This window comes from Littorina saxatilis, linkage group LG13 (genome assembly GCF_037325665.1).
Source record: "Littorina saxatilis isolate snail1 linkage group LG13, US_GU_Lsax_2.0, whole genome shotgun sequence".
In the NCBI taxonomy this organism is placed as follows: domain Eukaryota; kingdom Metazoa; phylum Mollusca; class Gastropoda; order Littorinimorpha; family Littorinidae; genus Littorina; species Littorina saxatilis.
In genome coordinates, this window is record NC_090257.1 from 29,736,122 (window position 1) to 29,760,022 (window position 23,901).

At 41.7% G+C, this 23,901-nt stretch overlaps 1 protein-coding gene across 1 annotated transcript; it reads right to left on the minus strand.

Moving 5' to 3' along the window:
- Window positions 1-1,568: 1,568 nt before the first annotated feature.
- Window positions 1,569-22,756, minus strand: LOC138945857 (monocarboxylate transporter 9-like). Its single transcript, XM_070317375.1, has 8 exons — window positions 22,625-22,756; window positions 16,397-16,629; window positions 14,490-14,633; window positions 12,818-13,085; window positions 11,301-12,228; window positions 5,659-5,818; window positions 4,534-4,584; window positions 1,569-2,357 (listed from the first exon to the last, which is right to left on the minus strand). The coding sequence occupies exons 2-8, from the start codon at window positions 16,590-16,592 to the stop codon at window positions 2,161-2,163; spliced, it is 1,944 nt and encodes a 647-aa protein (XP_070173476.1). The 5' UTR covers window positions 16,593-16,629; window positions 22,625-22,756; the 3' UTR covers window positions 1,569-2,160.
- Window positions 22,757-23,901: the final 1,145 nt, after the last annotated feature.

The window sequence follows — 23,901 nt, forward strand, 5'->3', positions numbered from 1 at the left end:
CACGATATACTTAAAACATAATCTGACATGCGCGTCTCGAAAAAAACTGCAGCGCACTCACATAAACAATTCATTCAGAATCGCATTCAGGTCAGTAGGGGAAGGGCTCCTAATATGGACCGGCTCCTAATATGGACCACCTCCTGTTCTGACAAACTAACGGCGCTAGAGCGCTAACAACAATTTCATTCGCTGTATTCACCCTCTCTGGATAACTTGCACATGTCAAAACAGTTGCAGAAACACAAACCTCAAAACCGTTAGGATTTTTCTCTTTTTTTCACTTTTGGCGGCGTCCACTCTAAATTTGCCGTCTAAAACGGACTCGTTTCTGCCCACAGCCAAAGCTATTATCACACAAAAATTGCTATTTATGACAGCTAAGACCGTATTTGTTACATGTTAGCAGTTTTGACCCCGAGTTTCTACTGCAAACAAAAAATAATAGCAAAATCTCAAAGTATGAGTGAGTCTCCTAATATGGACCACCTTCAACAAATCGAAGAAATTAAAAGCTAAAGGTTATTTTCATTAATTCATTAAGAAGCTTGCTGAAAATAACCTATAACTAGCCCTCGAGATTTCAAAATAATATAACAAATAGTCTTCTTTTCGTAGAAGTTCATAATTTCACTTATTTTCACTTTGTTTTTGATAAGCTTCTTTAGTTTCCTGGTGTGCTTCAAATAATGCTCTCATCAACCCGAAACAGATAAATCTAAAGCATCTTTTAATTAGTCTGACTTGCACACTAAGTTGTATCATGTTATTTTGAAGTACAGGGGGCTTTTTACGGTGATTCGATCGCGAAGGCCGCTTTACTACCAGCTATTGTGTTTTCAGCGTAGCAATAGGGTCCGATATTTGGACGTGACAAGTATAATGCGACGAGTCGAAGACGAGTCGCATTATACTTGTTCGAGTCTAAATATCGGACCCTATTGCTACGCTGAAAACATAATAGCGATTATATAGCTGTTATGACCTTGATTTGTTGTTCCAAACTGACAAAATGACAGTTTTTGCGTCGATGCGTTGATCTCAGGTTTTGATAGCAGACAAACTTCTTACGCGCATCATGTTCGCGCAGACATGCACACCGCTACACGCTTTCTGACTTTGGAAGAAAAAAACTGACTCCAAGTGCATTCGATTTCACAACACAGTTGTTGAAACAGCTTTTTAAGTTGTCAGTGTATGCTGTTGTCGATAGAAACATCGCCGCGTGGTACAGATGTGTAAACCGGAACCATGCGTCGGCCATTTTTCTCAATATGCTTTTGGATATTGAGTAAAATGGCCGACTTCGGCAGCAATATGCATTGATGATCTGGAGAGACCATCCAATCACAGCCCCCGAATTCCCCCACGTGTTCATCAGAATAGCTATATTGGTTCATATTAGGAACCTGGGCGCCTAATATGGACCATTTGTGATTTTTTTCTGTATTTAATTTTTGCTGAATATCTTTCAAAGCTATTTCACTCTAATTAGGCCTGACGATTAACCTAAGAGAGAAGGACTACCAACCACAAAATGAAACTTCTTCGCAAGAAAACAAGCTAGTTATCAGCATGAAACAAAAAGTGGTCCATATTAGGAGCCCTTCCCCTATATATCAAATTGAAATTCAATTGCACATTAACATGCTTCCATTTGAAACTTCGAGGTCGTCATCGTGGGTTGACGCCCGACCAAAGGTAATTGAAGCCCGACGCAGCGAAGCGAAGGATGAAAGTCGCTTGTTCATTTCAATGCTTGTTATTCTCTCAGGTGCCAGGAGAAAAGGTTCCGTACAACTCTCGCTTACTCTATTACACATGTATGCATTAAGAGCGATTACTTCCCTTTGGTTATTTGATATCTTTACATCGCTCTGCCTCATTCTGTTTGAAATTCATATTTCCTACTTGTAAGATGACCCTCAAAGCTAACCGAGACTAGTTGAGGTTGTATCAATGCGCCTCGCCAGCAGGTGGTTTTGATGGCTTTTTTTAGCGAGTGGTTATCGACCGGTAATTTTTAATGAGTTGGGGCATTCTGACCAATCACAGGATCTGTTTCATTAAAACGCCAACTTGATTGAATTACAATTTTATTTCAATGTCACAAATGAAGAAATGCACGTTTTTGCCGTCGAGTTTATCAGGTGTTGTTGTTCATTGTCTCACTACATGCTGTTGCTGTGTTAAGTGTTCTGTGGGATTGTTGGAAGAGCTATTCGTGGTAGGCCTATTGTCGCCTGGGCTAGGAATGACATCACTATCAGTGACGTCAGAAGTTTCTGTAGGTTTCCACACAGGCCTCGTCATTGATATTGCCATGGCAACAAAAACTGCCAAAAAGTTCAGAAAGCCTAGATGAGGAAGAAAAAAAAAGCAGATTTAACATCGTCGACAATGTCCAAATCAGGTTAAGCATATCACAACAACAACAACAACAACAACAACAACAACGTTCACCACAACAACAACAACAACAACAACAACAACAACAACAACAACAACAACAACGTTCGCCGAATGGACACATAGCAAAACACAATATGACTAAACGGAAAGAAGCCAAAATAAGACAAAATAAACAGAACACAGGCATACAAAACAAAGCAAAACAAAGGCGAATAAATCAGGAAACCTCAATGTGACAATGAACAACCAGTGTTACGACAGTCTTCGAATAAGCCTGAAGCTCTGTGGTCAAAAGGAGACAGCGAAAGCATTGTTTTCACAACGTAATGACGTCCCTCAAGACACATTAAACAAAAGTCTTCAGCAAATGTTTTCACTACGTGCTAACTAGTAAGTGTGTAGCTGAACGTTATCGCAAAGCGATACACGTTTTAGAAAACAACAACTGATATTTTAACTCGGTCCTTCTACATGATATAAATTAATTAAAGATCTAAATAAAAAAAAACAAGAAAGGTATGTTGTATGAACGTTTAATTGTGACAAAACGAAACGGTACGGTCTCAGATCTTTGACCCAGCGCTCTGTAAAGTGGACATGCAGACGAACACTTAATATAATACAGAAAGTAAACTTACCTGACGAAATGTCCAAAGCTCGTTCGGAAGACACAAGCGAAACAATGAATCATTGATTCAATGATTGAATAATTGTCTCGCTTAATTGTGTCTTCGAAACTAGCTTTGGATAATTTGTCGGATAAGTTCAATTTCTGTATTATAAATGTGGGTGGAAGATTAGAGACCGTAACGTTTTGTTTTGTCACAATGAAACGTTCCTATAACAAACCTTTCTTGTTTTTGGGCTCACGTAAGTGTAGCCTATGCGATCGTAACTTTGTCTGTCTGTGCGTGCGTGCGTGCGTATGTGCGTATGTGCGTGCGTGTGTATGTCTGTGGTAGAAACTCTAACATTTGAAGACGTCACATTACATTGACGTCACATTATGACGTAAGAGGGTTAGACGTCACGCGAAGGAAGTACTGAAAGTCTCGGTCATTATTATTTTGAGCGCGACGAGACTAGTTGGCAGTCGTGTCCTGTAAGTAGGCTACATGCAGACAGACAGATCTAGTGTCTCGCTTTCTTGCACAGTTTCACCTATGCTCTTTCTGTCTGTGTGTGTGTGTGTGTGTGTGTGTGTGTGTGTGTGTGTGTGTGTGTGTGTGTGTGTGTGTGTGTGTGTGTGTGTGTGTGTGTGTGTGTGTGTGTGTGTGTGTGTGTGTGTGTGTGTGTGTGTGTGTGTGTGTGTGTGTGTGTGTGTGTGTGTGTGTGTGTGTGTGTGTGTGTGTGTGTGTGTGTGTGTGTGTGTGTGTGTGTGTGTGTGTGTGTGTGTGTGTGTGTGTGTGTGTGTGTGTGTGTGTGTGTGTGTGTGTGTGTGTGTGTGTGTGTGTGTGTGTGTGTGTGTGTGTGTGTGTGTGTGTGTGTGTGTGTGTGTGTGTGTGTGTGTGTGTGTGTGTGTGTGTGTGTGTGTGTGTGTGTGTGTGTGTGTGTGTGTGTGTGTGTGTGTATGTGTGACGGAGTGATTGAGTTTGTGTTACTGTTTGTCGATTTCTTACGTGAGCCTTGAAGGCTTCGCCTCTTGTTTAATCTGAATTTTGAAACGTTCGCAGTCTCTTTGTTTTTGAATTAAAGACATGGTCAGATTACATAAAAGAAGGTTGCTTGGGCCAAACAAAAATATATGTTGGTTGAGGGTAACATGACCAAAAACGATAGGGTCGGTAGGTCGGCTTTTTTTTTAGTTATTATTTTTTATTTTTAGTCTCTGTATGGTTCGTAAAATGTGCCAGAGGTTGAATTTTTTTTTAGATTTTTGTTGAGAAATGAAACACAAGTGTTAGGGTCGGCGGGGAAAAATAGGGTCGGTCGGGTTACGCTAAACCAACATACAGTTTTGTTTGGCCTTGTATATTTCTTAACAGGATGACAAAAATGCTTTGGCACGCACTTACTGAGTGAAATCACTGAGGATGATATCAAAGTGAATAGTTCATCCTCAGAAAAGGAAAACATATGAAGCACAAAAAACATTCCTATTAACCAAGATAAGATATTCACCGGCAAGTAATATGGCGTCGCTGTATGAGTCTGTCAAAACCACCAGCCACCCTGCACAGAAAACAAAACAAATAAATATCTGTAAGTGGCCAAAGATTCATAAATGTGTGTGTGTGTGTGTGTGTGTGTGTGTGTGTGTGTGTGTGTGTGTGTGTGTGAGAGAGAGAGAGACAGATCGATAGAGGGAGAGAGAGAAAGAGAGAGAGATAGAGACAGTGTGAGAGAGAGAGAGAGAGATCGATCGATAGAGGGAGAGAGAGAGAGAAAGAGAGAGATATAGAGACAGTGACAGAGAGAGAGAGAGAGAGAGAGAGAGAGAGAGAGAGAGAGAGAGAGAGAGAGAGGGAGAGGGAGAGAGAGATAGAGAGAGAAGAATGTGCTAGAGACATTAGAAGAAAAAACATCAGGCAAAAATTGAATAACAAGACTGCACAGTTTACATATCAGCAGGCAGAAAAAAGTTTTGTGCAGCAGCAGTGAATATTGAGTGTTCGAAACTAGTTTATGTGTTAGGCTGTGAAACTAAAATAATAATAATCATCACCATTCTTTTCGTAGTGAGCTTTGTCACGTGCGCTAACTATTTGTCTAGTCTGTCATTAAACAGCTATTATCTTCATGTAGGCAATTGTATGTCGATGTCTGCTGTTTACTGCTTTCGTCAAAAGAGATCGTCATGGTTAACCGAGACTATTGATCAATGGCAACTGCCACAACAAGGACATAACAAAAGCTGCACTAACAGTACTGACACAAAGAGTAATAGGCAGTCCTTGTTGACACACTAATAACATATTTTCAGTTCAAATCGACATCGTACCCCTGAATGCAAACATGTGGGATGACAATAGTTTCAGACGCTTGTTCTGTGACATCCGCCATTGGGGTTAGTTGTCATGCCCGCATGCGCAATTGACGTCTCGGAGCAATCTCAGGACTGACACGGCCAATTTTAAACTTCACACACTCGAGAGAGGCGGCGTCGAGATGCCAATTTACTCACTTTTATTTAATTAATTAGCATACTTGTGGTGCTTTTTCTTCAAATTAGTCGAATTCTCCAGAAACTCATCCCAAAAGATCCTTAGGTGTAGGCCCCCTACTATCTTTAAAATTCCTTCATACCAGCTATTGGCGGAGCGATGAGAAATCCCAGCCCAGCTGATATCATCTCCATGCCAAACGCCAGACTGAGCGTGTCCACGCCTGTACAGTGGATAGTGATCTCTGTCAGCAGAGAGTAGGATCCTCCAAAGTATAATCCAATGAAACTCAGCAACGCAATCTGCACAATAAAAGTGTAAGCTACAGCAGTAGCAGCAGAACCACCACCATCATCATCATCATCATCATCATCATCATCATCATCATCATCATCATCATCATCATCATCATCATCATCATCATCATCGTCGTCGTCGTCATCATCATCATCATCATCATCATCATCATCATCATCATCATCAGAAGAAGAAGAAGAAGTTTCGTACTTGTTTACATTTTCCAGATCAATCATTTTCTTGTTCACTTTGTTGGTGTTGTTTGTGGTGATTGTCTTGTTATTTTATTCTTATTTCACTCTCATCTTGAGACATTGTCAGATGATGTTATTCTCTTTTCCTTTCTCAGTCATCCACTATTGTAGCATTGAATATGAATTAGTTTTTCCCCGTTGTATCATTCTGAGCGCGGCACTGACGTGGTACCACCTCCTGGCCTCTGACTGGTTTGAAATCTTGCAAAGAGCTGTGACGTAATGAGTGGATGTAGTCTTCAACAGTTCAGGGCCAGGATTGGGGGCTACTCCGGTGTCGCAGTCAAACTATCGACGCATAAACTTTATTTTATGAATATCAGAAATGTTAATTCATGTGTAGTCCTTTTGTTGTACGGGCCAAGAGGCTTGTCGCTAGCCCTCTTATTGTTCTTGATATTAAACGATGCCAGTTTTTCACACCATTTGAGTCGTCGAAGTCGATGTTGTAATAACGGTTTGAAAAATAAGACGAACTTTTCTAATGTCCTCGTCAGTACATTGATGTTTGTGAACATGCTTTTCTGTTTCATATGTTTGTGTTTGTTGCTGCTTTGTGGGGATGTGGAACCAAACCCTGGACCAGTTCTTAATAGAGAACAAAACATATCTATTGTTCATATTAATGTGCGAATTAAGCCTTACGAACAAAATATTTCATTTGCAGGCCGAATTAGGACGTTTCGATATTATTACTGTATCAGAAACGTGGTTGTCCACAGATGTTGATAATGAAGATATTAATCTGAATGGTTTTCATCCACCAGTAAGATGCGATAGGCCTGGTGATTTGTTTGTTTGTTTGTTTGCTTAACGCCCAGCCGACCACGAAGGGCCATATCAGGGCGGTGCTGCTTTGACATATAACGTGCGCCACACACAAGACAGAAGTCGCAGCACAGGCTTCCTGTCTCACCCAGTCACATTATTCTGACACCGGACCAACCAGTCCTAGCACTAACCCCATAATGCCAGACGCCAGGCGGAGCAGCCACTAGATAGCCAATTTTAAAGTCTTAGGTATGACCCGGCCGGGGTTCGAACCCACGACCTCCCGATCACGGGGCGGACGCCTTACCACTAGGCCAACCGTGCCGGTCAGGCCTGGTGATGCTCAAGGGGGTGTGGCGGTGTATGTGAAGAGTGATTTGATATGCAAATCCAGATACGATTTGAGCATACCTTCTCTAGAGGCGGTATGGGTGGAAACCAAAATCGACCAGGAGACCCTTCTTGTTGGTACTTTTTATAGACCACCAGATACTAATGTAAATTATTGGGACTTGATTGATGAATCAATTCAGTCAGCATCAAGGACACTACAGAATTTGATAATACTTGGCGATTTTAATTTTTTGTTTGTTTGTTTGTTTGCTTAACGCCCAGCCGACCACGAAGGGCCATATCAGGGCGGTGCTGCTTTCACATATAACGTGCGCCACACACAAGACAGAAGTCGCAGCACAGGCTTCATGTCTCACCCAATCACATTATTCTGACACCGGACCAACCAGTCCTAGCACTAACCCCATAATGCCAGACGCCAGGCGGAGCAGCCACTAGATTGCCAATTTTAAAGTCTTAGGTATGACCCGGCCGGGGTTCGAACCCACGACCTCCCGATCACGGGGCGGACGTCTTACCACTGGGCCAACCGTGCCGGTGGCGATTTTAATGCTGATTGTATGAACAACCCTCCGCCTCACCTTAAACGATGATTAAATATTGATAGTTTGTTTCAAATCGTGAGAGAACCAACCCGAATTACAGAACATTCATCCACTCTTATTGACTTGATATTAACCCCATGTCCAGACATGATAGATGCAGTTGATATTTTCCCTCCAGTTTGCAGTAACCATGCTTGTCCGTATGTTAAAATAAAGAAAACAGTTCAAGCGCACCATTTATAATTATTGAAAACTCAATATTGGGAAATTTGTAGATGATTTGCAAAATCTAGAGTGGCCTGAGGTTTTCAACTTATAACCACTGGATGCAGCAGTCGAATCATTTACGGATATACCATTGAATGCTGCCAAGCACTGTATGCCTGTAATATATGAACGAGATGCCCCATGGATAACCGAGGGAATTAAAGAGTTGATAAGGAAAAAACAAATAATACACAGTCTGGCTAAACGTTTAGATTCTAAGTGGTGTTGGGCGTTATTTGTTTCTTTGCTTAACGCCCAGCCGACCACGAAGGGCCATATCAGGGCGGTGCTGCTTTGACATATAACGTGCGCCACACACAAGACAGAAGTCGCAGCACAGGCTTCATGTCTCACCCAGTCACATTATTCTGACACCGGACCAACCAGTCCTAGCACTAACCCCATAATGCCAGACGCCAGGCGGAGCAGCCACTAGATTGCCAATTTTAAAGTCTTAGGTATGACCCGGCCGGGGTTCGAACCCACGACCTCCCGATCACGGGGCGGACGCCTTACCACTAGGCCAACCGTGCCGGTTGTGTGTGTTGGGCGTTATTTAGACGCATTCGAAACATTTTAGTAGACAAAATTCGTAAAAGAAAAGAAGAATATAATATTGAATTGGACGATAGAATAATTTTGCAAATACATTTTGGTAACAAAGATTGGTGGAAGTTAGTAAATAATTTCATGACCAAGAAAGGCCTATCACAGTCAGAAATTCCACCAATTGACAACGGAATTATTTGTTATTCTGATGAGGAGAAAGCAGAAGTATTTAATACATTTTTTGTTAACCAATCCTGTGTTGATGATGAAGATGATCCTTTTCCAACCCTGTCAGAGCACCCAGGATCCGCTCCTCCACTTATCATTACTACTGACATGGTTTCTGGAATTATTAAATCCCTTGACCAAAACAAGGCAGTTGGTCCCGATCTTGTTCATAACAAGATTCTTAAAGCAGCCGTAGACGTTGTCTCTGATCCACTTTCAAAACTGTTTAGTAGATCATTAGCCGAAGGTAGATTTCCAAAGGCTTGGAAAGTGGCACATGTTACCCCAGTTTACAAGAAAGGCGAGAAGTCATTATGCACAAATTATCGCCCAATATCCTTATCAAGCTGTATCGGTAAAGTACCGCCCTGATATGGCCTTTCGTGGTCGGCTGGGCGTTAAGCAAACAAACAAACAAACAAAATGTATCGGTAAAGTAATGGAAAAATGTATTCAAACTCATATGTTTACGTATTTGACAGATCATAATTTATTGACAGTATCTCAGTCAGGCTTTATTCCAGGTGACTCAACTGTTTTTCAACTTCTTGGTATATATGACGATTTGTGTCAATCTTTGGACAAGCAATATACATCACAAGCAATATTTTTTGATATTTCCAAAGCGTTCGATAGAGTATGGCATCGTGGTCTGATTTATAAATTATACACAATAGGTATAAGAGATATTTTATTAGAATGGATTAAAGATTATTTGTCTGATAGAACTCAAGCTGTAGTTATAAAAGGTTGCATGTCAAATTACCACTGTGTTCATTCTGGTGTCCCTCAAGGGTCAGTCTTGGGGCCACTTCTGTTTCTTGTTTCTTGTTTATACTAATGACATTGTTGTTGATATTAAATCAATAATAAAATTATTTGCCGACGACACGAGTATGTACGTGTCCCTCGATAATACACTTGAACGCACTGAAATTTTGAATTCTGATGCACAACAGATAATGCAATGGGCAACAAAATTGGAAAGTTAATTTTAATCAGTCCAAAACTGAATTATTGACTGTCTCTACTAGAAGACAACCGGAAACATTGCCGCTACAATTTGGCGAAGAGATATTAATTGAAACCATTGTTCATAAACATTTTGGGCGTGTCTCTGCAAAATGACTGTAAATGGAATCATCATGTACACTCTATAGTTGTTAAAACTCGTATTTTAGTTGCATGTTTGCGTTCCTATAAATATCGACTCAGTCGCAAGGCACTAGAAAGGATGTAGAAGGCTTTTATTCTTCCTCATTTTGACTATGCAGATGTAATATGGGATAATTGCAATGCAATGTTGGCAGTTGAACTTGAAAAAATGCACCTAGATGCTATTAGAACTATTATTGGAGCTGTTCGTGGCACAAGCCATCAAAAACTTTACAATGAGTTTTACAACACTGCAAGAACGGCGCAGAAGACATAATTTGATCGTTTAATTTTAAGTTAGTTAATGGTCTAGCGCCAGTGTATTTACTTGATTACTTACCATCTCTCATTTCAGCAGTAAATCCGTACCACCGACGCAAACCATATGATAGGCAAATGTTTCGATGTAGAACTGAATTATATAAGCATTCCTTTTTTCCTTCTGCAACATCTTTATGGAATGAATTACCTGATCATATAAAACAAATTCAATTGGTTGTTTAAAAAAAAAATTGTCCAGAGATGACCCTCTAATTCCCCCGCATGTCTACTCTAAAGTTCGAAAAGCAGAAATCATTCACTGTAAATTAAGATTAGAGATAAGTGATTTAAATGCAGATATGTTTAAACGACATTTGACAAATGATGTTTTCTGCAGGTGTGGTTTTCATGTTGAAAATTATCAATCAATATGAGGCTTATATTGCGCGTATTCCGTGGGTACAGTTCTAAGCGCAGGGATTTATTTTTTTTAATTTTTATTTAATTTTTTTTTTATGCAATTTATATTGCGCACATATTCAAGGCGCAGGGATTTATTTATGCCGTGTGAGATGGAATTTTTTTACACAATTCATCACGCATTCACATCGGCCAGCAGATCGCAGCCATTTCGGCGCATATCCTACTTTTCACGGCCTATTATTCCAAGTCACACGGGTATTTTGGTGGACATTTTTATCTATGCCTATACAATTTTGCCAGGACAGACCCTTTTGTCAATCGTGGGATCTTTAACGTGCACACCCCAATGTAGTGTACACGAAGGGACCTCGGTTTTTCGTCTCATCCGAAAGACTAGCACTTGAACCCACCACCTAGGTTAGGAAAGGGGGGAGAAAATTGCTAACGCCCCGACCCAGGGTCGAACTCGCAACCTCTCGCTGTAGAAAAAACCCAGAATCCTCCCTTCAGTGCCCCCCCCCCCCCCCCCCCCATAAAACATCCCCAATTTTAACACCCCAGTTTTTCAGTTTTTCTCTTTATACGGTCTGTGCATTTTCCCAAATTTAAGGTTCCCTCCCTGTCAAGACCCAAGTTTCTCAAATTTAAAAGCTGGGTTCAACGGTACCAATTCTACTTACCTGAGTATTAGGCGTCACGGCCACAAGGGCGGTAACCACCATGAAAAATGACGTCATCACTAGGAGACCGACGTACACGGCCAGTGGGTCAATGTTCCTGTCCTGAGCCAGGAATCCCATGAGGAACCTGGACATGGTCAGCGTCAGTCCGTTCATAGAGAAACTCAGCGACACCGTCTCGAAGTGTGACCCACTTTGTAGGCAGAACTCGGGGAAGTGCACGAGCACGATGCCAATGGCAGCGTTGGTGAGAAACATCTGAAGACACAAGAGGAGAAGGGAGGGTCTTCTGAAGACCGTGCACAGCTTCTGGCGGGTGCTTGTGCTGGACAGTTTTGTGACAGAGTCCTCTTTTCTCTGTATGCTTTCTGCAGAGCTGGCTAAAAAGGCCAAGTCTATACTTCTGATAGAATTCGACAGCATGGTATTCTCTGGTGACCCGTGTATATTTTTGACAGGTGTACTGTTGACGCTGTTGACAGAGCTTGCCAATAAAGCCACATTTTCTTGTTGTGCAGATTTATCTTTGTTGTCTTTCTTGCACTCTGCTTTCTGTTCAAACTCTTTGGTTCTTTTGTAACCACCTTCGGCATCACCATCTTTCAATAAAGCATCTGCCTCTGTCTCCTCTTGCACTACACTCTCTCTAAGATTGAGGTCTTTTGATGTCTGGTACTCTGTTTTCCCGTCATTTTTAGAACTATCTGGACCACATTCATCAGGTGGGTATGGATTGCGTTCAGTTTGAATATCTTGTTCTTGATCTGAACGTTTTCGTCTGAAATGGTTGTCCTGGCAGCCACTGTTGTCAATGTCTTTCAGATAACACGATTCAGCCAGAGAAAGTGATTTCCTGGAGGCCATGTCCTTGTCTTGGAGATCTTTTGTGTCTGGATGCTGAGACTTGAAGCAGCAACCGAATAGACTCCTACAAAAAAGTAAACTTAAAATGTTTATTTTCTTTAACTTCTTAAATCTCCAAAGTCCTAACAAAATCAGATGAGAGATTATTGTTATTCATAGTATTCACCTGCAACTTCTATTTCACTGAAAACTCGCTGTTATCTTTGATTTGATAGTTAATCAAAAGAAGAAAAAACACACCTGCAGATTCAAGTCTACACGAATGACAAAAGAATACGTTACAATAACAAACGTTCGTTCCAACAACCTACATTTCTTGTTTTTGTATTCTGAATTTTGGAACGTTGGCAGTCTCTTTGTTTTTTGAATTTTCTACACAAATGAGAAAATTGTGTTCCACACAGATAACGCTTGATTACTTACTATTTAATCCGTGACTTTATAATTATGCTGAGCAGTCTTGAGTCAATCAATTCCTTCACTCACTCTTTTTATGACAGGGTTAATAGCCTCAAAATAATGAAAACAGACACGCAGACTATCGTGCATCTTGAACAGGACAGTTTGAAGACTGCGAGTGTAAATGATCAGAAATTCAAAAGAACTTGCAATTGATGTCTGATTTTTTTTTGAAAATGTGTCATGATAATTACCTACAGAAACCACCATCAGAACTTGAAGATTCTGACGTTGGGAAGAGAAGTGCTCCAGCAACCACCAGTTGTGCTGACATTGCTGAGAAGATACAGAGAGTCTCCCAGAAGCCGTAGGCGTCCAGAAGGTATTGACAGAGTGCAGGCAGCACCATGATGCCCACTCCCCCCGCAGCTAGAACACTGCCCGTGGCTACTGGCCTGTAGTGTACGAACGACAGGTTGACCATCACGATTGCCGCTGAGTAGATCAGTCCAAGGCCCAGTCCTGTGTATACGATACAACAAATCTTTAGTACAGCCAAAGCCATGGCAAGCAAAGAGAGAAGAACAAGTAAACTACATCTCCAAGAAAACTACTGACAGGTGCGTTTGTGTGTAGAACTTCGCTGTGAAGCTGTTTGTATCAAAACTCCATTGTGCTCATTTACTGAAAGTCAATGGTTCATTTCCTATCTTGATATTCTTTCAAGTGCCGGGAGACTGGTTCTGCATAACTCTCACTCTTGTCTATATTTAGAGCGCTTACGGCCCTTTGTTTTTTTTAAATCTAATCAATATTGCTTGCAGTTGGTTATGACCTTCAATTATGATGTTGGAAAGGCCATTTACGATGACGATGATGGTGATGAGGAGTAAGAAGTCTACTACGACGACGACGACGAAAATAGTAAAGCACTAAAGGACGGCAAGGATGACTCTATTTTTAGACTACTTGGATACATTCTCACTACAACACGACACACCTCTAACCCGCTGACACGACGGGAGGAGAGTCGGTCTTGATATTCAGGCTCAGGACAGGATACAACCTCAACAAACTTCACCTGTACCTAAACTCCACATCGCCCGTATGGAGCAGTGCTCCTGCGGCCCGGGCAACCAGACAACAAAACATCTGCTGCAGTCCTGTACCCCACCCCTGAGGCCCGGAGGGTCTACGGTCTGCAGGACCTCCAGCGCACTGCCTACTTCACCATAGAGACTCGAGAGACCATGAAACGAACGAGAATAATAATAAGAAGAAGACTACTTGCAGTCAATGTTCCAAGACACAGACGACAATAGCAGCCCTGAAAGTCCAACAAAATGGTGTACTCGCCTTTGGCTAGTGATTCTGAAAATTCACTAGCCAGAGAGCAAACTTTACTAGCCAAACCAACAATTTGTTTCAGCAACTTTACTCGCATTTGGGGAGTAAATGAACATTTCTACTCTCCAGTTACATGTTTCCACTCGCCATGGCGAGTAACATACTCGCCACTTTCAGGCCTGAATAGGTCAGTTGGACTTGGATTCAAAATATATATCGGTCAAAATGTCCTGGCTGGAAAAGAAAAAAATGTTGTGTCAGAAGGCATCCTACCCGTCCAAGCTATCCGACATTCGACCGGCCTGGGGTCAACACAAGGCGTCAGATCAAAAACAATTAGACTGCTGCCAACGTTCCAAAATTCTGAATGAAAAATCAAGAAAGGTATGTTATTGGACATTGTCTCGCTTGTGTCTTCTGAGCGATTTTCTGGACAATTTGTCAGATAAGTTCCAACATACATACCTTTCTTGTTTTTAATGCGTCAGATCAAAAAGAGCATGCGTGAAAGACCGAGGCCTGAGAACAACACTGTGGACTTGGACACATCCTATAAAAGAACATGCCAGAAATACTGACCGCTGCTGATGCCGAAGGAGAGGAGGAGCGTGGTGGTGTTTTCACAGAAGGACGACACGACGAGACCAACGGTCAGCAGCACTGCCCCCACCATCACGGACAGCCTGCAGCTGAACACACTGCACACCACGCCTGTAACTGGGCCTGTCACACACACACACACACACACACACACACACACACATACACACACACACACACACACACACACACACACATACACACACACATACACACACACACACCGAGTTAGCCAGACAGGACGACGTTCTTCAAACAATTGTTATGAAAAACTGTTTCTTGAAACAATGTTTTCAATAAAATATTTGTGTGTGTGTGTGTATTCCGGTTTTTGACGAGGTGTGTCTTTGTCACTGAAATTCTAGAGTGCAAAACTGTCTTCCCTCGAGACAAATACATGCATAATAGAGATCGTGGTTGGAGTCTTTTTCAGTAGTCATACGATGAACGTTGTCAATCGTGGTTTGGTGAGACATGGATTAAATCCTATGTGACCAATCGGTGGGGCCGTAACCTTCATGTTCTATTACTAGCAAAACACGACTTTCATCGGTGAAGTATTGAAACAGACAGTCCGGGTTTCACTGTCACGTGCTGCGCATAATTAACCGTGCAATTAATAAGGTTGATTCGTCCAGGGCTCATCCCTAAAACATCTGCTAAGGCCAAAAAAAAAAAAAAAATAGGTGTGGTTACAGTAACATAGCCCAAAAAAATAGGGTAGGTAGGTAGGCAATCACTTTTTTTTTTAAACTTTTTTTTCTAATGTGTACAAATTAAACCTACTTGACAGGGAAATAAGTGTGCGACGCGGGCGCTTTCGCTTTCATTGCGTTTTTTGCACTCGTTTTTTTTGTTTTTTTGTTTTGTTTGACAAATGTAATAAAAAGTTATAGGATCGGCCCCTAAAAATAGGGTAGGTCGGGTTACCGTAACCACACCTATTTTTTTTTTAGGCCTAATGGTTGACAACAGCAGCTGAGATGACTAGAATGTCTATACCGTGGACCCTTCCTTTTAAGACCCCCCCCCCCCCCAATTAATTTAAGACTACCCCTTCTTTAAGAGCCTCTTTTCTCAGACTTTCTGTTCAAAGCCTTAGTAAATGTACCCCCCCCCCCCTCCCCCCATTTTAAGACTACCCCTTTTTTAAGAGCCTCTTTTCTCAGACTTTCTGTTCAAAGCCTTAGTAAATGTACCCCCCCCCCCCCCCCCATTTTAAGACTCCCCCTTTTTTAAGAGCCTCTTTTCTCAGACTTTCTGTTCAAAGCCATAGTAAATGTACCCCCCCCCCCCCCCCATTTTAAGACTCCCCCTTTTTTAAGAGCCTCTTTTCTCAGACTTTCTGTTCAAAGCCTTAGTAAATGTACCCCCCCCCCCCATTTTAAGATTCCCCCTTTTTTAAGAGCCTCTTTTCTCAGACTTTCTGTTCAAAGCCTTAGTAAATGTACCCCCCCCCCCCCCCCATTTTAAGACTCCCCCTTTTTTAAGAGCCTCTTTTCTCAGACTTTCTGTTCAAAGCCTTAGTAAATGTACCCCCCCCCCCCCCCATTTTAAGACTCCCCCTTTTTTAAGAGCCTCTTTTCTCAGACTTTCTGTTCAAAGCCTTAGTAAATGTACCCCCCCCCCCCCATTTTAAGACTACCCCTTTTTTAAGAGCCTCTTTTTTCAGACTTTCTGTTCAAAGCCTTAGTAAATGTACCCCCCCCCCCCATTTTAAGACTACCCCTTTTTTAAGAGCCTCTTTTCTCAGACTTTCTCTTCATAGCCTTAGTAAATGTACCCCCCCCCCCCCCCCATTTTAAGACTCCCCCTTTTTTAAGACCTGATTATCTAAGATTTGTTGAGGTCTTATACAGGGGGTTCCACTGTATGACCAGACTTACCAGCAAGCTGCATAAGTGAGGCAAAGAGGGAGGTAATCCATGACGTTATGACGACATCCCCACCGAATTCATCCAAGAACACTTTCTGGTACATTCCGGCCAGCATAGCAAGTCCTGACGTCATCAGCACGCACACGGAGCATGCGCATAGCACCACCCACGCCCAGCCGCCATCTTTGTCACGTTGATGTGACATCACATCCCCTCCTACGCACTCAATAAATCTCGCTCACCTGAAAATAAAAAGAAGAACGAGGGGAACAGTTGATATTCAGAAAGTCGTGCACTTTCTACAAAAAAATTAAGTGGCATTGATTATAAATTCATGTTTCAAAAATAACACCAGTTTGGCATAACCATTTCTGCCCCTTTCTAAAACGTTCGGGTAAAATGTTTGGTAGGGTTTTTTTCATCAGAATATGCAGTCAGCCTCTGCTTTACATTGCAAGGCTAGTTCCAGTGTGACTTACCTTAATATAATGAATTTCTAGGTTCATGTCTGAACAGGGAGGGTACCTAAAATTGGGGGTAAAACTGCAGACCTTATTAAGAGTTTGTGTCTGGCAGCTGTTTTTCTCTCAATGAACTGATAAAAATAACACGATAGCTCGTTGAATTACTCACAGACAAACACAATTCGTCGTTACTTTTTTTTAATTTTACTTTTTACATTTAGTCAAGTTTTGACTAAATGTTTTAACATAGAGGGGGAATCGAGACGAGGGTCGTGGTGTGTGTGTGTGTGTGTGTGTGTGTGTGTGTGTGTGTGTGTGTGTGTGTGTGTGTGTGTGTGTGTGTGTGGGTCTGTGTGTGTGCATATGTGTGTGTAGAGCGATTCAGACTAAACTACTGGACCGATCTTTATGAAATTTGACATGAGAGTTCCTGGGAATGATATTCCCGGACGTTCTTTTTTATTTTTTCGATAAATACCTTTGATGACGTCATATCCGGCTTTTTGTAAAAGTTGAGGAGGCACTGTCACACCCTCATTTTTCAATCAAATTGATTGAAATTTTGGAAAAGCAATCTTCGACGAAGGCCGGACTTTGGTATTGCATTTGAGCTTGGTGGCTTAAAAACTAATGAATGAGTTTGGTCATTAAAAATCGGAAACTTGTAATTAAAATTATTTTTTCATTAAACGATCCAAAAATAATGTCATCTTATTTTTCGTGATTTTTTTGATTCCAAAAACATATACATATGTTATATTTGGATTACAAACAAGCTCTGAAAATTAAAAATATGAAAATTATGATTAAAATTATTTTTCCCGAAATCGATTTAAAAACATTTTTATCTTATTCCTTGTAGGTCTCTGATTCCAAAAACATATAGATATGATATGTTTCGATTAAAAACAAACTCAGTAAGCTAAAAAGAATAGAGATACAGAAAAGCGTGTTATCCTGCTCAGCGCGACCACTACCGCACTATTCTGCATGGCTTGTCGATTTCTCTGCCTTTGCCACGAGCGCTGGACTGACAAAACTACGAGTATGTGGTCTTGGTGAAAAAAGCAGTGCGTTCAGTTTCATTCTGTGAGTTCGACAGCTTGACTAAATGTTGTTATTTCGCCTTGCGCGACTTGTTTATTCTGGCAGAGAACCATAAAAAAAAGTTTGCCTTATAATGATGTGAAATACTATGCCTACACTCTCGAAACACAGGCGCGGTGATGTGTATCAAAACCACATGACATAATATTCATGCTAACAATGTTCAGTGCAAATGGGTTGCCTTTGTATTGCAATTTTCTTCACAACAAAAATTAATTGGAATGACACATTTTGTACTTCTTAAGCTAGTCTTTACAATGAAGCAGTAATTCAAGCGAAGCACTGCTTGTATAAGAGTTCGAGAAGTCTTTTTACGGCGCAAACTTTAGCTTTAGAGCCAAATCTTCGTGCAGCGAGCTTGTTGAATAACCTTAGAAGTAGACTTCGCATACTCGGCTTAGCCCAGTTAAAGGTACTGAACTTGTCAAATCCAGGTGCACGGAGCCCCTGGGGCTTTTAGTCATACGTCAGGCAGCTATCCGTTAGAAGAACTACCAAGTTTCGTTGACTTGCACCCAAAGAGTCAAGAACTGCGATTTTTTTACGAATTAATTTCGTACTCGGACCCGGCTGGTCTTGGCCTATTTTTGGATCTAAACTTAGATCAGGTAGATCACCACATCATGCACAAAAAGACACATCACTAGCAAACTATGTCAGACGTCATCATGAGTTTGTGTAAAACAAAATGGAGGCCGGAATCACTCAGTTGAATCGAACTCCGACCAAACACCACGTAATAACTAGGTTAATTTATGCACTCGCGTGAACAAGACGAGCTTCACAGATGTCGTCGTTGGGTAGTTTTGGGTTTGTTTTACTACCATAGGAGGATTTTTGAACTGTAAATGCACTCACGGCTGCAACAAAAACGCAAAACGAAGGCTGTGAGCTGCACTGTGCCTTTAATAACAGCGTTAGATTACAAGCAAATATGTACACGTGACCGAAGACCAAGGCCTGCAAACAACGCTGCAAATATGTTTAATGCACTTTAAACAACGCTGCAAATACGTTTTAACCTTTGCCGTGCTTCCTGGGTTCACCTGTACCCAGAGACACACTAAAATCATTGTAACTCTGGAACCATTAAAGGTATCGTTTTGAAATTTTAAGTATCTCTCACACACCTAATTTGCTCTCTGTCTGCAAATTTTTAGTGTGTACATGACAAAACATTAAAATTAATTGATTATGATAATTTACATAAACACTACCGATGGCGCGGGTTCACACAAACCCATACTTTTAAAGAGTAGTAGTGATTGTAACTATCCCTCTGCCGACGGCGCGGGTTCTGCTACACCCATAATTACCAAAGCGGCGGAACAGTGTCTGTCTGCCTGTTTGTCTCCAAGAGACTGTCTGTCTCTCTGTCTGTCTGTCCGTATCTCTGTCTGTATGTCTGTTGTCAGTTGCTCTGTCTGTCTGTCTGTCTATCTGTCTATCCGTCTATCTGTCTATCCGTCTATCTGACTGTCTGTCTATCTGACTGTCTGTCTCTCTCTCTCTGTCTCTCTCTCTGTCTCTCTCTCTCTCTGTGTCTCTCTCTTTCTTAGTCTCTCTCTCTTTCTTAGTCTCTCTCTCTCTCTTTTTCTTAGTCTCTCTCCCTCTCTCTTTCTTAGTCTCTCTCTCTCTCTTTCTTAGTCTCTCTCTCTCTTTCTTAGTCTCTCTCTCTCTCTCTTTCTTAGTCTCTCTCTCTCTTTCTTTCTTAGTCTCTCTCTTTCTTAGTCTCTCTCTCTCTCTCTCTCTTTCTTAGTCTCTCTCTCTCTCTTTCTTAGTCTCTCTCTCTCTCTCTTTCTTAGTCTCTCTCTCTCTCTCTTTCTTAGTCTCTCTCTCTCTCTCTCTTTCTTAGTCTTTCTCTCTCTCTTTCTTTGTCTCTCTCTCTCTCTCTCTCTTTCTTAGTCTCTCTCTCTCTTTCTTAGTCTCTCTCTCTTTCTTAGTCTCTCTCTTTCTCTCTTTCTTAGTTTCTTAGTCTCTCTCTCTCTCTCTCTTTCTTAGTCTATCTCTCTCTCTTTCTTAGTCTCTCTCTCTCTCTTTCTTAGTCCCTCTCTCTCTATTTCTTAGTCTCTCTCTCTTTCTTAGTCTCTCTCTCTCTCTCTGTCTTTCTTAGTCTCTCTCTCTCTTTCTTAGTCTCTCTCTCTCTCTTTCTTAGTCTCTCTCTCTCTCTCTCTTTCTTAGTCTCTCTCTCTCTCTCTCTCTTTCTTCGTCTCTCTCTATCTCTCTCTTTCTTTGTCTCTCTCTCTTTCTTAGTCTCTCTCTCTCTCTTTCTTAGTCTCTCTCTCTCTCTCTCTTTCTTAGTCTCTCAGTCTCTCTCAGTCTCTCCCTCCCCCTCTCCCTCCCCCTCTCCCTCCCCTGCAAGAAGTCGGTGAAGGGAGAAACTCGATGCACCCACTGAAGTAGCGCTCCGTCGTTAGAGAAATAAACGGTAAAAACCCTCTTTCAAATGTATGGGTTCAGACAAACCCGCATCGTCGTTAGAGAAATAAACGGTAAAAACCCTCTTTCAAATGTATGGGTTCAGACAAACCCGCATCGTCGTTAGAGAAATACACGGTAAAAACCCTCTTTCAAATGTATGGGTTCAGACAAACCCGCATCGTCGTTAGAGAAATAAACGGTAAAAACCCTCTTTCAAATGTATGGGTTCAGACAAACCCGCATCGTCGGGCGTGTGTAGTCAAAAGCGGCATCCGGCAAAGGTTAATGCACTTTTATAGAACACGTGATAAGCGAAGATAACTTCATTTGCCTTTATCAATTGAAAAACACTCGAACTTGAGTGAGACAGCATCAATAAGGACGCTCACCTCAGTGAAAGAACGTAAATGTTCACTTCAACCCTGGCCAAATACCATAGATGTTATGACTCGGTATTGCTCAACTCAAGTAATAGTAGCGAAGAAAACAATCTTGATTTGCATGACATCTGAACTGTGAAACGCCTTCCTGTTTTGTCTTGTTTTTGTTGCCGATGTTTTTTGTTCTTTTTTCGCAGCCAACGCTCGAACAAGCTAGCTCAGAGGCAGACCTTGTCCAAAAAGTTTTTCTTGGAAAGACCCGCATGATGTATCATTCTTCTTTGTATATTACCCGCATTATTGATGCTTTATAGAATGCAGAACCCCTCTGTTAAAGTGTGTCAGTGTGTGTGTGTGTGTGTGTGCGGCTGTGTGATTGTGTGGCTAAGACTGTGGGCAACAGTGTGAACTGTGTGTGTACCGACCATGCACCGGTGTACTGTGTCTACTGTGTGGCTGTGTAGCTAAGACGGTTGGCGACATGTGAGCTGTGTGTGTGACTGTGTGTACCGACAGTGCACAGTGCACAGTACGTAGGTGACCATACTAGTAGTGCTTGTGCCTGCGCGCGAGTGGACGCGCTCGAGTCGATGTGTGTATGTATCCCGACATACCCTGCCGTTATTGTTAACATGCTAAATCATGATCAGCTCCGGACAATGCATTCCCCTGATTTTTTTTATCATACAGTACTTAGAGTATCATTACCACTGAATCGTTAAACACCAAATAAATAAAGAAAGAAAGATTACCACTGAACGCTGCATCTTGTTGGCTCTCTATTACGAAATATTGTAAAGCTCAGCTGTTTCTCCCTGTCTGTTGCGACACATGTCTAATTCCCTCTACCTTGGAAAAAACCCAGATACACTCGATGACAAGACGGTACTTTACTTACAGAGCCACCCTTTCGATTCCTCATAGAAACCAGCTCTTCAAAACTAACTCTGTACATATGTTTCAACTTTTTGTTTGTTTCAAACCTCCCCTTAGCAACCACGACTCCTGTCATTCTTTTTCTCTCTCATCGAAGCGCGAGATGCACCCAAAAAACATGCACATACACCCTTCTCTTGGCTATTCTAGGCTACTGTTTTCAGTTCTGCTAGGAAATGTCACTTACGGTCAGTTTAAGTTTGTACAGAGCCAGAGTTGGGTGCTTTTATGGAAGGGCAGTGGTTCTTTGTCGCAAATTGTCATTTTTGTGTAAAAATACTGTACTACCATTTTTGATCCTGTTGTTGTGTACTTTCTTATTTTTTGCCAGCTCTCTTTGTGCTAAGAAACGTGGAACTGAACGTCTTGTTAGCAGAGATATTTATGATAAAGACATTAAGAATAATTATGAAGATAAACTGTTTGCCCGGACATCACTTTATTTAGCCGGTGATGTTGAGAAAAATCCAGGCCCAGATGAAAATAAGGACACTGTGGTATACCGGCATTAACGTTAGAAGCTTAAGGAATAAAATTGATTTGTTACAACCTGAAGTTCAGCAGCATGATATTTTGACACTTTCTGAGACATGGTTGTCACCTGCAGAAGATAATTCCTCTTTAAGTATACCTAATTTTAATCCTCCTGTAGGCCTACGCCTCGACCGTCCAGGTGATCCTCATGGAGGCGTGGCCATTTACGTTAAGAATTATCTATACTGTAAACCCCGACCTGATCTCCAAGTTGATGGTCTTGAAGCAGTCTGGATTGGGACAAAGTTGGGCCACGAATTAGTTTAGCAGTTCTGTCTGGAGAATAACTGCGTATAACACATACGCACACCATACATACACACACACACACACACACTAACACTAACACTCTCGGCACACACACACACACACACATACACGAGTACGCTACTCACCTTTAAAAGCAAATCGACGAAACATCAGCGCAGGGTGGACGATTCAGTCCTGTTCTTTTCTCATGTGAGTGCGGGCAGAGAGCCAAGTACACGCCGCGGGGAAGGTGTACGCCTTATATAATGCGCCCGCGCCGTTGACAATCTGTGGCAAGAGAAGCCGGATCGAAGGTAAATGCTCGCACAAAATGTGCCAGAACTCGTAAACTGTTTTGTGTATATTGTCAATTAAGGTGGCAACTGCAGAAACCCTTTGTCTATCATATACGTGACATTGTACTCTTTTTTTCATAATTCAATCATTCGCCTGCTGCTACAGCAGTTAGAACAAGTTGTACATGTCTGCAGCGCGTTGTGCCAAAATATTTGCCTGTTGATCTATTTCTTAGCTACTAATTTTGATTTCAAAGAGCAATGCGAAACATGGGTGTACGGTGCCAACCCACAGCGGTGTACGCTTCCTGTTCCCTTTCCGATCTGGAGGTGTACGGTTCTGTTCCCTTCTAAAGATGAATAGCAGTTGAGCACTATGGCCGTGGTTTGTTCGTTCTTGAACATTTGCACTTACAACATACTAGCAAGTAAGCGTAGATGGTAATTGATGACTAAGAGCACCTTGATGAAGCTATGCTAATGCATATTGTAATTCAATCAAGTTTGTGTTTTAATGAAACAGATCCTGTGATTGGTCAGAATGCCCCAACTCACTAAAAATTACCGGTCATTAATTGTCGATAACCACTCGCTAAAAAATCCATTAACAACCTGCTGGCGAGGCGCATTGATACAACCTTAAGTAGTCTCCGTTAGCTATGAGGGTCATTTTACAAGTAGGAAATATGAAGGCCAACGAAATACCGTGACCATAAGGTATGCGTAAGTTGATGCATGAAATCTTCCGGACTACGTCAGTCAATTCCAAAGATCGCTTTTGTGATGAAAAGAATTTGTTTTAGAGTTTGCTGTCCAAAAACCCGTCAAAAAAGAAGTGAAAATGTGTGCGAAAGAAAACAAAACAGGAGCAGAGTGATACGATAGGAATACAGAGACATATTTCTTGGGACTTGACCCTTGCAGGTAGGTGGACTGAAAGTAGTGTGTGAACATAACAGAACCAATTCTGTCTGTTTACAACCGCATGAAAGCAGGAAAGAGATCGTCGTCAGATTGAATTACAATAACATTAACATGCTTCCATTTGAAACTTCTCGGTCTTCATCGGGGATTGACGCCCTCCCAAAGTCTAATTGAAGCCCTCCGTCGGGCTTCAATTCCTACCT

Coding starts and splice junctions, on each gene's coding strand:
- LOC138945857 (XM_070317375.1), bottom strand. CDS start 16,592: ATGTCACATCAACGTGACAAAGATGGCGGCTGGGCGTGGGTGGTGCTA. Junction 12,229..12,817: donor TCTGATGGTGGTTTCTGTAG/GTAATTATCATG, acceptor ACTTTTTTGTAG/GAGTCTATTCGGTTGCTGCT. Junction 5,819..11,300: donor CCGTGACGCCTAATACTCAG/GTAAGTAGAATT, acceptor TTTATTGTGCAG/ATTGCGTTGCTGAGTTTCAT.